The 15,049-nt window shown below is 35.7% G+C and overlaps 2 protein-coding genes across 2 annotated transcripts in view; both read right to left on the bottom strand.

The window, feature by feature from the left end:
* LOC106871972 (zinc finger protein 135) overlaps positions 1-739 on the bottom strand; it is a 4,181-nt gene extending 3,442 nt beyond the window's left edge. The window contains exon 1 of the mRNA XM_014918761.2: positions 508-739. The gene's annotated coding sequence lies outside the window, so the exon portion shown is untranslated. The remainder of the gene's footprint in view (positions 1-507) is intronic.
* A 6,502-nt stretch (positions 740-7,241) lies between these two features.
* On the bottom strand, positions 7,242-15,043 carry LOC106871973 (zinc finger protein 239). Its single transcript, XM_014918762.2, has 2 exons — positions 12,389-15,043; positions 7,242-10,595 (listed from the first exon to the last, which is right to left on the bottom strand). Exon 2 carries the CDS (start codon positions 9,982-9,984, stop codon positions 9,007-9,009), a length of 978 nt encoding a protein of 325 aa, XP_014774248.1. The 5' UTR covers positions 9,985-10,595; positions 12,389-15,043; the 3' UTR covers positions 7,242-9,006.
* Between the last annotated feature and the right edge of the window lie 6 nt (positions 15,044-15,049).

Raw genomic sequence — 15,049 nt, 5'->3', positions numbered from 1 at the left:
TTTTTTTTTTTTTACACCGGTTGCACATTTTTTTTTCGATTAATCTTGAGGCTTCCTAAACTTTTATCTGATTTGGGTCTCAAAGAAATCTTATAGTATTCATAAAAGCAGAATAAAGTTTTTATTGATATATTTTTTGCAGGACTTAACATTAGCACGTTCTGAATCCGTGCCACTCATAATTGTTGCTAATTCACCTAGATATGTGAGCAACGTTCACAGACCATGTCATTGGCGCCCTCGGACTTGTAAACTATTTACTGTAGCAACATATTTGTTTAATACACAAATGTTAGGTGTATATTTATTAAACAAAAAGGAACCTGGAATAAGAAAACACGGTAGAGTAAGTATAAAATGAGAGCTGAAAGAATAAGAATAAATATAAAATACATATCCGGGAAACTGGATTATCTATGAGAAATACAGAATCATGGAGAAAGTAGGAATGATGTATGAACGAAGAGATTTTGTATAAAAGAAATGTGCAAAATCTATAATACTTACTTAACACTATAGTAATAAGATGAAATAATGGGAGATATATCTCTATTATCTTCTGGTTAATGGACAATTTCTTAAGTGAATTATTACTAACAACGCAAGAAAAAAATATATTGATATCTGAAGGGAAGGAGAGACCGAAGTTGAGATAAAAAGGAAATAACAGTAACTTTGCTGAAATAATTCACCTCTAATCACTAGAGAGTTCTTTACTCGAACAATTTCCCCTCTAATCACTAGAGAGTTCTATACTCGAACAATTTCCCCTCTAATCACTAGAGAGTTCTATACTCGAACAATTTCCCCTTAATCACTAGAGAACTTTATGCATTACCTTACCAGTATTGTAGGGCATTTAGTAAATGTGTGCATTCTGTGCCCATCTGATCTCATTAGCACAGAAGAGCATTTCCGTCTATTACGATCTGAAACAAAATTTTCAAAGTAAACAGTCCGATTTATTTCAGTTGCGTATGTTCAAAGTAATTTAATTTCATACGAGCACAACTTATCAACCGTAACCATTCTACCTCGTAATTCCCTAAACCTTAGAGTGTTACACACCATACTTTTGACACCGGCTTACAGATTTTAATTATAGTTTAACTTTTATCACATCTTTTGGTGCTTGTGCACCATGAGGAAGTGAATACTGATTTTCAAAAGAAAAATATTACTTTTAAATAAAATTAGATAAAATAATATACAAAAAAAAAAACTATCTGTGTTGATTTTATACTTTGGAAGACCAACTCCCTATATGAATATATATAGAGAGAGAGGGGGGGAGACTCCCTCTTCTCAATAATACCTTTTTTTTTTCGTTTACCTCCAAGCAGACTATATGCACTCATTCTATACCGCTTGTGTTAACTCTTTCTATACCCCTTGTGTTAACTCTTTCTATATCTTCTTTAGTTTCTCCACCTTTCTTTATACAATGTAAAGCTTGACAGGAAAAATCAAACAACCAACATTTATCATTATAAAGTGATAAACAATTTAAATAACATCGCATGTGCAAAAATAATAAATAGATAAAATGATCAAGTTGTTTACTTCGTTTAAAAAAAAATTCGGTAAAATGTTGACATTATTACCTGGAAACGAAATGGAAAAAAAATTTAAATAGTGCAATGGATGTAAAAAAAAAAAAAAGGTGTAGGAAACGAAGATGAAAACAAAAATGCCCGGAAAGTAGCGGGTGTGCGAAGAGGCCTTGCCCGGAAAGCAACAGGGGTAGGGAGAGGCCTTAGGAAAAATAGGTGTGTGTATGTGTGTTTACACACACACACACACACATATATATATGGGGAGAATTCACAAAAAGACGAAGACAGGTGGTGTAGAAAACAAATAGATGTATTGGTATAACGCTCAGGAATGGAAAAAGTCTAAAGAAAGAAACAAGCAGAGAAAAAAAAATGTGTGCAGTGGTTAGCGATCTATCATTCACACACACACACACATACATATATATATATATATATATATGTGTGTGTGTGTGTGTGTGTAAACCTAGCAATGACAAAGGTTTTAGTAAGAAAGAAGACAGTATAGTTTTTAAGCTACATAAAAAAATAAGGTTGACAACACTATTAGATTATTATTTATTGAAGCTCAAACACTGAAAGCAGCAAGAGAAGGACTAACCTGAAGTGAAGATTGACTCACTTACCATCATGGGAATTTTCTTGCTGCAGTTAGATACTTGACCCTTAGTGAATGAAGACCATTCAATGCATATGCAATCACAGTTTGTCCTTTACAATTTTGCAGGTAATGCTCCACGATAGGATTCAGATACTTTCAGGGAATTGGACACAAGATAGGAGTAGAATCAAAGTCAGGCTGTCTGAGAATGTAAGCTTGGTATGTGATATATGCAGTGGAGCAGTACATAAGATTACACTTAAAAATAGTTTCTCTTAAATACCTGGATGGATCACTAGATTTAGTTGATAGCTTTTGTTTCCTAGGTGGTGTAATTAGTGAGTTGGTTGCTTGGAAAGCATAGAAATCAGAGTAAGAATGGGTTGGAGAAAGTTCACAAGAGCTACTATCACTGCTGGCAATAAAGATCTTTTCCCTTAGAGTGAAGGGCAGATGGTATGATGTATGCGTTAGAGTTTTAATGATGAATGGTACTGAGTTATGGGCCTTGAATGCAGAGAACTTGTGAAGACGGGAGAGAAATGAAGTGAGCATACTCTGTTGGATGTGTAAAGGTGCATGAATTGTACGGTATATATGTACTGAGAGAAAACCTGGTTGAAAGAGGAATCAGATGTAATGTGCAAGGAAGAAGACTGTTCAAGCATGAATATATGATGCAAATGGATGAGGACACCTTTATAAAGAAGTACCAATCACTAAAACTCAATGTAGCTTGCAGGAGAGAGAGAGAGAGCAGGAAGATAAAGGACAAGGTGGTAAAAAGTGATCTCAGGATCTGGAACTTTGCAGAAATCACAAAAGTCCAAGATAGTTGGTGATATAGGATTCTTAAGAAAATCTGTCCACTTCAGTATAACTGAGTTCCAGCAGAGCTGAGTGTGTGTGTGTGTATACACAGAGTGTTTCAAAAAGTTTGATATCATTTGAGATGTAAATATCACAGAAACTACATAGTCAAAGCAAATGAAACTAAACGGGCAGTCAAGCAGGAAAGCAAAGTGAAAAAGGGACCTAACAAGAGTAACCTCCCTCGACCTTCTTGAAAATTCTTACATTCTAGAAGTTTCCAATTAACTTCCGGATGACGTGAAAGGCAGGAACTTCCGGTTCATCCCTTATATAAAGGAACACCTTTCTAATTTTGTGCCACTCTTGCCTATCAGTTCCTAGATATGCATTAAGTCACGCCACTCCCATACACACCCACACACGCGAATGTTCGCCTTATTTGCTTTGAGACATGAGGCTGCAAAATAGGTTCATGTGACATTCCAAGCTTTTCCTTCAATTAACCTATATGTTAATGCATTACATCCAGTAATAAATATGTTATGACTTATTATGAATGTCTTACAAATACTTATTTTCTTGTCATTTATATACAAGATGGAGATCTCTCTTTCTTGTAATTATAAAAATTACAGGATGTTTCATACTGACATTCATTAAAGTTTTATACCTCCAAATTTGAATGAGAAATTCAAAGGTATGTGGATTCCAAGTGAGTTCTGGAAGCACTGTGTGTATGTGTGCTACTGTACACCTTGCCCTCTCCTCCTATTATTCTCTCTTTCCACCCATCATCTCTCTCTGTAGTTCTCCCTAGATATTTTTCCTTGCTACCAGTACTATTTCATTTAGCCATTTTCATCTATTAATATTGTTCTTCCAACTCACCCACTGAACCAAATTAAATGTTGTGTACTCTGCCTGCCTGGGCAAAACATGCACCTCTGCAGTCTAACCAACCTTAAGTCATCTCTCTCGTCAAGTGTATCATCATTACTATCCTGCCCCATCTCTTCTGCATCCCTCTATCATTCCCAACTCATACATCATTGGTTATCTGCCCTGCAACCCTACTCAGTTTTTTAGTTAGTCTGCCTCATAATTCCCCCATCTTCTTTTCCCTATACAATCTTGCAACTACCCCACCCACCCACTCTTACTTACCTTATGCCTTGAGGTGCAATGTAGACACTTAATTTCCAAGTGATCATGCAGCACTTCTATAAGAACCTCCTCCTGCTTCTCTCATACTTTAACTCCTCATTCCCTAGCATAAATCTAACCTGTCCTTCTTTCAGGGTTCATAGTCTTGTGAGCTGCATGATAAGCTCAGTGCCACAGGAAACTTGAAAAAAGCACCCATTTCACGCTGTACAATGGTTGGCATTAAGAAGGGCATCCAACCACAGAAGTTATACCAAATCAAGTACTGGAGCACGATGTAGTCCTTGGACCCATTGGATACTGTCAAACCATTGAATTAATAAATGATGATGTATGTATGTATGTACATGTGTGTGTCTGTACCATTGTCTAAACATCACAATGGCTGTAAATGAGTAACACCTTCATGCAAACGAGGTCATTTCTAGACCTTTGTGAAAAATATGTTTAGCTATGAGAAACAGATAAGAGTTGGTAACAGGAAGGGCACCAGCCACAGTAAAAACTACCTCAACAAATTCTGTGTGACCCATATGCAACATGACAAATTCAAAGCTATTCTAGTTGGTATATATGTATTTGTATACATTTATATCTTGTACTTCATGGTTATAGCTTTGTTTTCTTTGCAGATATTTATACTTAAAGTTAAAATGCATGACTAACTGATTTCCAAAGAGAAAAAATTGTTGGAGTGCAGACAGAAAGAGTATCAATCAATAAAACTGCTGAATTGCTTCATAAAATAGATATCACGATAGAGATTCAATTGCTATGCCTCTCCTCTCCTCAACAACAATATGCAGAAAAAATAGTGTCCAAGTAGTAGTCAATGGTTCAATGTTGTCTTGAATGAATCTTTATTCACTATTTCCCTACTTCAGGGTGAATTTATATATAGAGATATCCCAAAGAAGCCTTCAACACAACTGTGAAGCATGGAGGTAGATCTGTGATGATTTCAGCAGTCATGTCATAGAAATCTCTTGGCCCATCAACTGTTCTACATGGCAGAGCTAACATAAAATAATTATCTGCATATTTTCGTCAATCATATCCATCCCATAGTACAAACATTGTTTCCTGATGGTAGAATAATCTTGCAAGACATTAATGTGCAGATTCATATGGTTAATGTTATTCAAAATTGGTACAAACAGCACAAAAGTGAAGCAGGCCACTTGGAATGGCCTTTGGAATCACTGGCTCTCAATGTAATCATTTATTGTGCAGTTTGTAGTAGCAGATGAAGAACCTCTTCCCTCATCACTGAAAGAGTTAAAGCAGATGCTACAAGAAGAATAGCTCAAAATTCTCCCAACAACTATTCAGAACCTGTATGACCTACATGAGTCAATTCTTTGAATAATACATCAGGGAGGAACAACTCCATATTACATAATAAAACTTCCATTTAACAAAGTATTTTTAATTATTTTATCCAACATCACGTATAAATATATATATATATATATATATATATACATATACATTTATATATATTTTTATATACACACACACATATATATATATATATATACATACATACATATATATATATACATATATATATACATACATACATATATATACATATATACATATATATATATATACATATATACATATATATATATATATACATATATACATATATATATATATACATATATACATATATATATATACATATATACATATATATATATACATATATACATATATATATATATATATATACATACATATATATACATACATATATATACATACATATATATATATACATATATATATATACATATATATATATACATATATATATATACATATATATATATATATATATAGCAGCCAGCTGAGAGCAATGTTTATGGGATTATGATTTGCAATCTTGATATAATTTGATCAAAAAGACATTTCAAATAGATCAGAACTGTTCTCTTCTGCTCAATGTATTGAGTTAGAACATGAGATCCAAACAACCTTATGAATAACAAAGAAAAGAAACACTGGACAAATTACCCAGTGAAATCGTACATCACCATAAAACAGGAAAATCAATGGTGAATTAAGATTTGGCAGAAAAATCTACCAGTGACTTGGAATCAATTTATGATTTAACTAATGAACCTTAAATATGCACTGAATCTGTTGATAGAGAAATTTAAAAACAGCAGCAAATGCAACTATTTGATGAAAAGCTATTAGATCAGTCAAAATTCTATCAGATGTGCTGCAACTTATTTCCCTGTGCTTCTTGTACCAATTATGAGGTCTGTAGTCATTGCAGATGACAAGCCAACTTAATGGAAAGAGTCTATAATAGAATCCATGAAAAAAGAAACAGCCGACGTCCAGAAAATAGAAAAAGGATTGTCACTCATGTATCGCTGCATTACCCTTTAATTGAGTGCTACTCAGAAGACTAAGAAGAATAAAAAAAATAATTTTAAGTTTATAGGTGCAGTGTAGTTAAGAAGTTTACTTCTGAACCACATGGTTTTGTTTTCAGTTCCACTTCATCAACCTTTGGGTAGGTGTCTTCTACAATAGTCCTGGGCTGACCAAAGCCTTGTGAATGGATTTGGTAGATGGATGAAATAAAGCAATCATATGTGCAAGTGTGTGTGTGTTTGTGTCTCATGCTGACCTAGTGTAATAGTTGTAAATGTTGCTGTCACACAACCAGCGTCATTCAATTCCAATATTTTGTGAAAATATGTCTGGCCACAGGTAAATATCTTGCTTAAAAAACAGATGAATGTTGGTGATAAAAAAGGCATCTGGCTGTAGAAAATCTGCTTCAATTACTGCCTTCCAAGCCATGCAAGTGTGGTAAAGTAGATATTAAAATAATGGCAATGATGATAAGTCTGAAAAGAAATGTTACTAAACAAATACTACCATCAAGAATATGCATGACAGCCAAGCAGTTAAGAAAACAATTTTGTGAAAACTTCTGAGGACTCTTCTAACATTGTTGAACTGTATAAACAGAGGAAAAGTTGAAGATATACCAAGTTTCAATAAAATGCCAAATTTATTTATAAATGCAATTATGTCCTTGTACACAGGTACTTATGCTTTTGTTTATAATTCTCCTGGTAACTGTAATGAGACAACTTTGGGGAAGACAAGCTTGCGTTATACATCTTCATAATAATTATGGATTATGTAATCTGTATATTTCTGCAAGAATATAGATACAATCAAGAGAAAACTACCCAGATTTACTGTTGAAAAACTACTTGAATTAACCTCCAGTGATAATGCTGCAATTTCGAGTGACAAGCCCTTAGCAGCACAAGAACAACTGATGAATTTTGAAACTACATTGTAAAGAGGGGCTGAAAAAAAATCAAGATTAAAAATTAAAATAATGGTTATAACCTGAACTCCATAATCATCTGTAGAATGGGCCAAGAGTCACAAAGTATAAAAATATATTCACAGATTGCAATATGTAGTCAGACTTTGTGACTCTTGGTCCACTCAATATATATCATGTCAGGAGCTCAACTTTTTATTGTCAGATTTCATTTTCTATCATTGCCAGTAACATGGCAGACAATAGAAATACTTTCGGACAAAGACACAAATTAGCATGGGTGAATGGAATTGTAGAGTCAGAATTAAAATGTTACTTTTAAAAGCTCATCAGTATAGTAGAGAGGCTGAGACTATAACAGAAAGGTTAATAGAAAAAACAAGTGTTGAGCATCACATATTTTTATGATTTGCACCTGACCCCATTCTCCATAAAGATTAAATACAGTATTTTATGTTCAAAAATTTTAATTTTCATTGGACATACTTTCAGATAACTAAACACACATTTCACAAATACTGGAGCTGACAAAACTGTTGACACTGACACAATTCAATGACAAAATCAGATTAATTTGTGTTGAATGCATAATACCTTTTATGTTGTGGACAGTCCCATCATAGATAATAACTAAGAAATGTACCCACTACACTAGACAATTAACTAATTAGATGATGAAGGAAAACTGGTGTAGCTGTATTATCATTAATGGCAACAAAGATGAAGTAAGATGTACTGGGAATGAACAATGGTAGATGATGACAAAGTCTAGAAAAAGCTGACAACATTTTTTAGTAAATCAGTACAGGAGAAAGTTAGTTTGGATTTAGTTTGTACTTGTGTCTAGATGTAGAACCATAAATACTATACTTCTACAAAATGACAAGAGGTTTTAGTTAAGAATAAACCATCTAGCATTTATCAATCAGAATACTTTTTGATAGGATCACACACAATATAGTTTGGTGTGTGCTGCAAAAATAAGATGTAGATGAGTGACCTTCAAAAGCCATTTAACCCAAGTATGAAGATGCTATAAGGCAAAGTTAAGATTAGCAGTAAATTATTCATGTAGTTAGGTGCCCACAGCATTTCTTTCCTTATTCCCCTTCTGCTCATCATAGTTCTTGATTCTATAATACAAGAATTAATTCAAAACTGTTGCTTTTGGAAGCAGCAATAACAAAATGTGTCAAAAATGCTACAAAAAAAAAAAAAAAATTCAAAACCTGGAATAATTTAGTCTAAAGACTAAATATTAACAAAGCAATAACCAGAGTGCTAATTAAAATTCCACAATATCTCATTGTCATCTTGGAAGTAGGTAAAATTAAAATGGAATGAAAAGGATGTCAAGGTATACTGGTGGGCTAATAGGATTGAAACATCAATTGCTCTAGATGCATACCATTGAATAATGGACATTAAAATAATGATGATACTTGCATGCTAAAATTCATAACACTGATATTCATAAAAAAATTCATTTATTATATATATATATTGTTACTTGAAAAGAATGTTATACTACAAATATACAACTATGATTTCTCTCCTGTGTGGATATGTTTATGCTGAGTTAAATTATCACTTCTGGAAAATTTTTCATTACAGATATCACACTGGTATGGTCTTTCACCAGTGTGAATACGTTTGTGTCGAGAGAAATGACCACTTTGAGAGAAAGTCTTGCCACAGGTATCACAGTGATATGGTCTTTCTCCTGTATGAATACGTATGTGGCAAGACAAATGACCCCTTGTAGAAAATGCTTCATTACATATATCACATTGGTATGGTTTCTCCCCAGTGTGGATACGTTTGTGATAAGTTAAATTACGATTTCTAGAAAACGTTTCACCACACAGGTCACAGTGATAGGGTCTTTCCCCTGTGTGAATACGTTTGTGGGAAGACAAGTCACCACTTCCAGAAAACATTTTACCACAGATATCACAGTGGTATGGTTTCTCTCCCGAGTGAATACGTATGTGACAAGTTAAATGACCCCTTGTAGAAAATGATTTAGTACAGATCTCACAGTGATATGGTTTTTCTCCAGTGTGAATACGTTTGTGGATAAATAAACTACGACTATCAGAGAAGGCTTTGTTACAAACTACACAAAGATATGGTTTCTCCCCTGTGTGGATACGCTTGTGGGTAGATAAATTACCTTTCTGAGAGAAATTTTTATCACAGATATCACAGTGGTATGGTTTCTCTCCTGTGTGAATTCGCTTGTGGGAAGATAAACTGCCACTTGAAGAAAAATTTTCATCACAGATATCACAGTGGTGCAGTTTTTTTCCTGGATGACTACATTTATGGCGAGAAAATAAATTGTTTGCAGTGAATCTTTTGCCACAAACTTCACACTGATGAAGATTAGAGAATGAATGGATTAATTTATGTTGAATTAAATTCTTTTTTGTTGTGAATAACTTTCTGCATATATCACAAGAATGTGATTTCTCTTCTGATGAATCAATATTTTGGGGTTCTGCTTTTTTATTCATAACTTTTACTTTTTATCTAATTTTCTGTGTGATATTCTTTGTAAAGTCTTAACTGTTAAAAAACATTTCAAAGGGATTTATTAGTTTATCTTGTGACAGCCAACAACTAAAATATCATTAAAGTCGTTCCAATTAACAAGATAAATCCAGATATGAAATTCTTAAAGTATAAAATTATAAAAAGTTCACAGTATAGCTTTCTAAATTAATTTATAAAGAAAATTTTCCTGTAAACATTTATGTAGGAATTTTTGCAAACAATCTCAATTCCAAGGTAATAGTTCACATCCATTCAACTAAGAGTTTCAGAAACAGGCTGACATCAGCTTGATGAAGTTTTTAGTCTTTATATCTTCAGTCTAATTAATATTTTACTGTAGCAGTAGTTGTAACAAAAGGACTGCAGTCATGCTGAAGTACTACATATGTTGTTGATACTGTTACTACAGCCTTCCTTCTGTTGTTGGTTTTGGTATTACAGTAAATAATCTCAATTCCAAGGATTTTGTATTAACAGGCTGACATAGCTTAATGAAGTTAATTTTAATCTTCAAACTTCATATGTTGATCATCTTTAGTGAAAACTTTTTACCTTAAAACCATCAGATAACCTGAAATAAAAAGACAACATAAGACATAAAGGACAATGAAGTGTTAACACGAGTTTTATTGGAACTGAAAATTATAATAAAAAGAATCAGAACATATTTCCAGAGATAAGACAACTGCCAACTCTATTGTAGTTTTCAGACAGCTGTGTAATGTGTATGGACAAGGATAGCTGGATAAAGAAGTGCCGATCTCTAATTGTGGAGGGAGCCTGCAGAAGAGGTAGACCTAAGAAGACATGGGATGAAGTGGTGAAATATGACCTTTGATTGTTGAGTTTCACAGAGGCAATGACAAGTAACAGAGGCTTCTGGCAATTTGCTGTGCTTGAGAACACACTTCAAGCGAAGTGAAATCGTGGTCATGACCAGTGCCAGTGATATGTAAATCAGCACCCATGCTGGTGACACAGGAAGGACACCCAATGCACTGTAGAGTGGTTGGTGCTGAGGAGGGCATCCAGCTGTTGAAAGCAAGCCAAACAGACTGGAGCCAGGCACAGCTCTCTAGCTTACCATCTAACCCATGCCAGCATGGAAAACAGATGTTAAATGATGATGAGGAGGACACACCTACAATTCCTTTCTTTTCTCAAACATTTACAATCGTGAAAACTATTGTAGTAACGTTATTACAAGGATTTCATAGGAAAGAAGTACCAACATATTTGTTAGGATTAGGGTTAGGGACGGAATTCCCTAACCCTAACCGTAACCCTAAACCCTAACCCTAACACCCTAGTGAAAATCGTGCGGGTGTTAATCTGAAAATTTACCGTAACTTACATTGATGACCAACAAAGAATATAAACTGTTCTTTAATAACATAATTCTTGTCTACAAGACTTTGACTCCGTCCGAATGTCTTCTTCCAGTCCTCCAATCACATATGACTTATGAGCCGGTCATTTGAAAGGAGATAGACAATCATTATCACTACTATTATCCTCATAGTTACCTTTTACATAGTAAATGCCTGACTTCCTTTAATCAAATACTTCATTGGGATTTATGCTGTTTAAAATAATATTAACTCTCTTTACCAAATGTCTCTTGAAATGCACTGCCATTGTTTCGATTAATTTTTAAAATAATGAAGAATTTAGTAAAATAACTGTCAGTATTAAGCTGATGTTTGTAACATGAATTAAAACGAAAGTTTGATGGAAGGTTTAAATTTAGATCACTTTAAAAGAAAGTTTGTATTATAAAACCAAGAAACTTTACAACACGAAAAGTCGCGAATACAAATTTGGAGGTATTGAATTGCATCCGCCACAAAGTTGTCCAAGATTCTAAGACTGATGGGTTTCGCTATAAGGAACAGGAATCACTGTTCATATTTAAGGTGTTTGTACAATAAAATGTCATCCGAAGACGTAAACATTAACCGATTAGGTTTACTTTAGGCAAATCACATGTAATGAGAATAAGTAGGGTCTAGCCGCTATTTCGTAAAACATCTAAACTTCTTTCTCTTAGTCAACACTTCTGCCTATCAGTCCTCGAGAGGACTACAGAATAAAAACAAGAGTAAAAAACATGGTTAAAGAAATAGAACAAAAATATACTCAAAATATCTATATCGAAAGAATGCCGTTACTCCTTGAAAACAATATTAACTGGAGTTTAAATGAAGAGAAAAATCAGAGAAAACGAAAACAAGCAAAAATAAAGACGAAAGAAAACAGGTTATTGCAAGGAGAAGGAATTATGCAGATGAAGTAGAATAATAAATTTAAAAGAGAAATTTTCTCGATAAGAAATATGTAAAAATATATATAAATGATGCTTACATAAAGAAATGTGGGATAAGAGGAAGAAAACGGTGTTATTAAAATTGGGACCAACGACAATGGGGTTTGCAAAAAAGTACAATGCTCCTCTGAATTACCGAAACGAATAAGTGAAGCTTCAAGATAATGCTCTACGTCGAAATAAATTCGAAAGATAGTTCATAAAGATAATAAGGAGCCTCTCGTATACAAATAACCTTTTGTGCATATTATAAGAACATATATATTCTTAAGAAGAAGCAAAATATATATATATACACACACACACACAAATTACGATGAAAGTAAACAAACAAACGAAGTTTGCTTTAGAAGCGTCGAGGTGTCTTAGAAAGTTAAAGAAGTGATTTTTTAAAATTATCAAACGTAGGATAATGTTAATAATATAGCCTGAACAGGATAAACTACCCCTAATTTGCAGAAAAAAGTGTTGGCGGCTAGCTATGAGACTCGAACTCACACCCCCATGATTACGCGTCGCAGTGCTCTCACATCATCATCATCATCGTTTAACGTCCGCTTTCCATGGTAGCATGGGTTGGACAATTTGACTGAGGACTGGTGAACCAGATGGCTACACCAGGCTCCAATCTGATTTGGCAGAGTTTCTACAGCTGGATGCCCTTCCTAACGCCAACCACTCCGAGAGTGTAGTGGGTGCTTTTACGTGCCACCGGCACAAAGGCCAGTCAGGAGGTACTGGCAACGGCCATGCTCGAAATGGTGTATTTTATGTGCCACCTCCACAGGAGCCAGTCCAATACTGGCAACGAACTTGCTTGAATGTCTTTTCACATACCCAAGTGCCAGGAAGGTGACATTGGTAACAATCACGCTCAAATGGTGCGATTTACGTGCCACCGGCACGGAAGCCAGACAGCTGGTTCTCTGGCAACGATCATGCTTGGACGGTGCTCTTAGTGATCTACTGGTACGGGTACCATCACGATTTTGCTTTCGCTTGCCCCAACAGGTCTTCGCAAGCTGAGTTTAGTGTTCAATGAAGAGACGTTGGCATGGGTGCTAGTCTACAGATTTAGTTCGATTTCAATTTCAATTTCACTTGCCTCAACAGGTCTTCGTAAGCGGAGTTTAGTGTCCAATGAAGGAATGTTACGCGTAAGGGGGCTGGCTACATCCCTGGCAGAGGCCTTGGATTTTGGTCTCACTTGGCTTGCCGGGTCTTCTCACGCACAGCATATTTCCAAAGGTCTCAGTCACAAATTATTGCCTCGGTGAGGCCTAATGTTCGGAGGTCATGCTTCACCACCTCATCCCAGGTCTTCCTGGGCCTGCCTCTTCCACAGGTTCCCTCAACCGCTAGGGTGTGGCACTTTTTTACACAGCTATCCTCATCCATTCTCGCCACATGACCATACCAGCACAATCGTCTCTCTTGCACACCAAAACTGATGCTTCACCTTTAAGCTGAACTGCTCTCACCACAAATTTTTCCGCAAATTTAAGATATATAGAAATCTCGCTTTATACATACATACATTACATTACATACATACATACATACACGCACATACATACATACATACATACCGGAGTAAGCACATGAATGTGAAACAAGTTGGAAAAAAGAGCACTAAAATACCAGAGGTAGAGTAATATGCTTTATTAAAAGCAGCAGAAATTTTACAAAAACTGTTACTCAGATTTTCATGTTCCCGTTCATCAGACAGTTTTGTTAGAATGGAAAAGAAATGACGATATAATCAAACATAAAACTAGTTTAAAGGATACACCCTTAAAAATATGGAGGCAGACCCGCGTGATCTGTGTTATGGGAGAAATGCGACGGCACATGCGGATGATGTCACCATCATCGTGTCTGATGAAGGGCAGCTACTTTGTGTAGAAGACGCCATCAAAGGATACGAAGTGATGGCAGGAGCTAAAATTAACCAGGAGAAAGTCAATGGTGGGGAAAGTCAATGCCTCCCAACAGCGTCGTCGGATGCTGGACAGAAGGCCCGGTTAAAATGCTCAGGATCTGGTTTGGACCAGATCTCCAGGTGGAGAAGAACTGGAGCAAGGTGGCGAGCAAGATAACGGCCCGAGCCCAGACTTAGCCTGGGAGGACGTTATCCTAAAGGGAAGGGCTGAGGTTGCACAGGTGTTTATAGCATCAGTGATAACCTACCGCCTAACCATCGTGCCTTGCCCCGGTTTGTGGTTTAATCAGTTGGAACGGATCCTTTTCCACTTTTTGTGAAGAGGGAAAACGCCACTTGTGAGGTGCTCCATCTGCTGCCAAAAACCGTTAAAGGGTGGGCTGGGGATGCCCTAGCTGATGATGTGCAAGTACATGCTGAAGCTGAGGCATCTCCGGTGCTACCTGGATGGTGAACAGGTGTGGTCACTGCTGGCCAAGCAACTCTTTCTGCAATTGAAGTCCCTTATGGATGTAGATGCATGGATCAAGTGAAGACCTAGGATGGGAGAATGGCAGAGAGAGTGCAGACAAGCACTCACTCTTTTTTCCCGGATGAGCAACGCCGGCAGCAGGGTTACCACTGCGGACTTTTATGGGTTGGTAGAGCATAAGTCCAATGATGTCCTGCGGGAAACTCTAGGCTTTGATGAGGAGCAGCTGACCAGCCTTTTCAGAACTTTCGGGCCGAGGTATCAGGATAACAGAAATCCTTGGCC

This window comes from Octopus bimaculoides, chromosome 7, assembly GCF_001194135.2.
Source record: "Octopus bimaculoides isolate UCB-OBI-ISO-001 chromosome 7, ASM119413v2, whole genome shotgun sequence".
NCBI classification, from domain to species: Eukaryota; Metazoa; Mollusca; class Cephalopoda; order Octopoda; family Octopodidae; genus Octopus; species Octopus bimaculoides.
The sequence above is the reverse complement of the archived record's forward strand: the minus strand, read 5'-3'. Positions and strand labels throughout refer to the sequence as shown.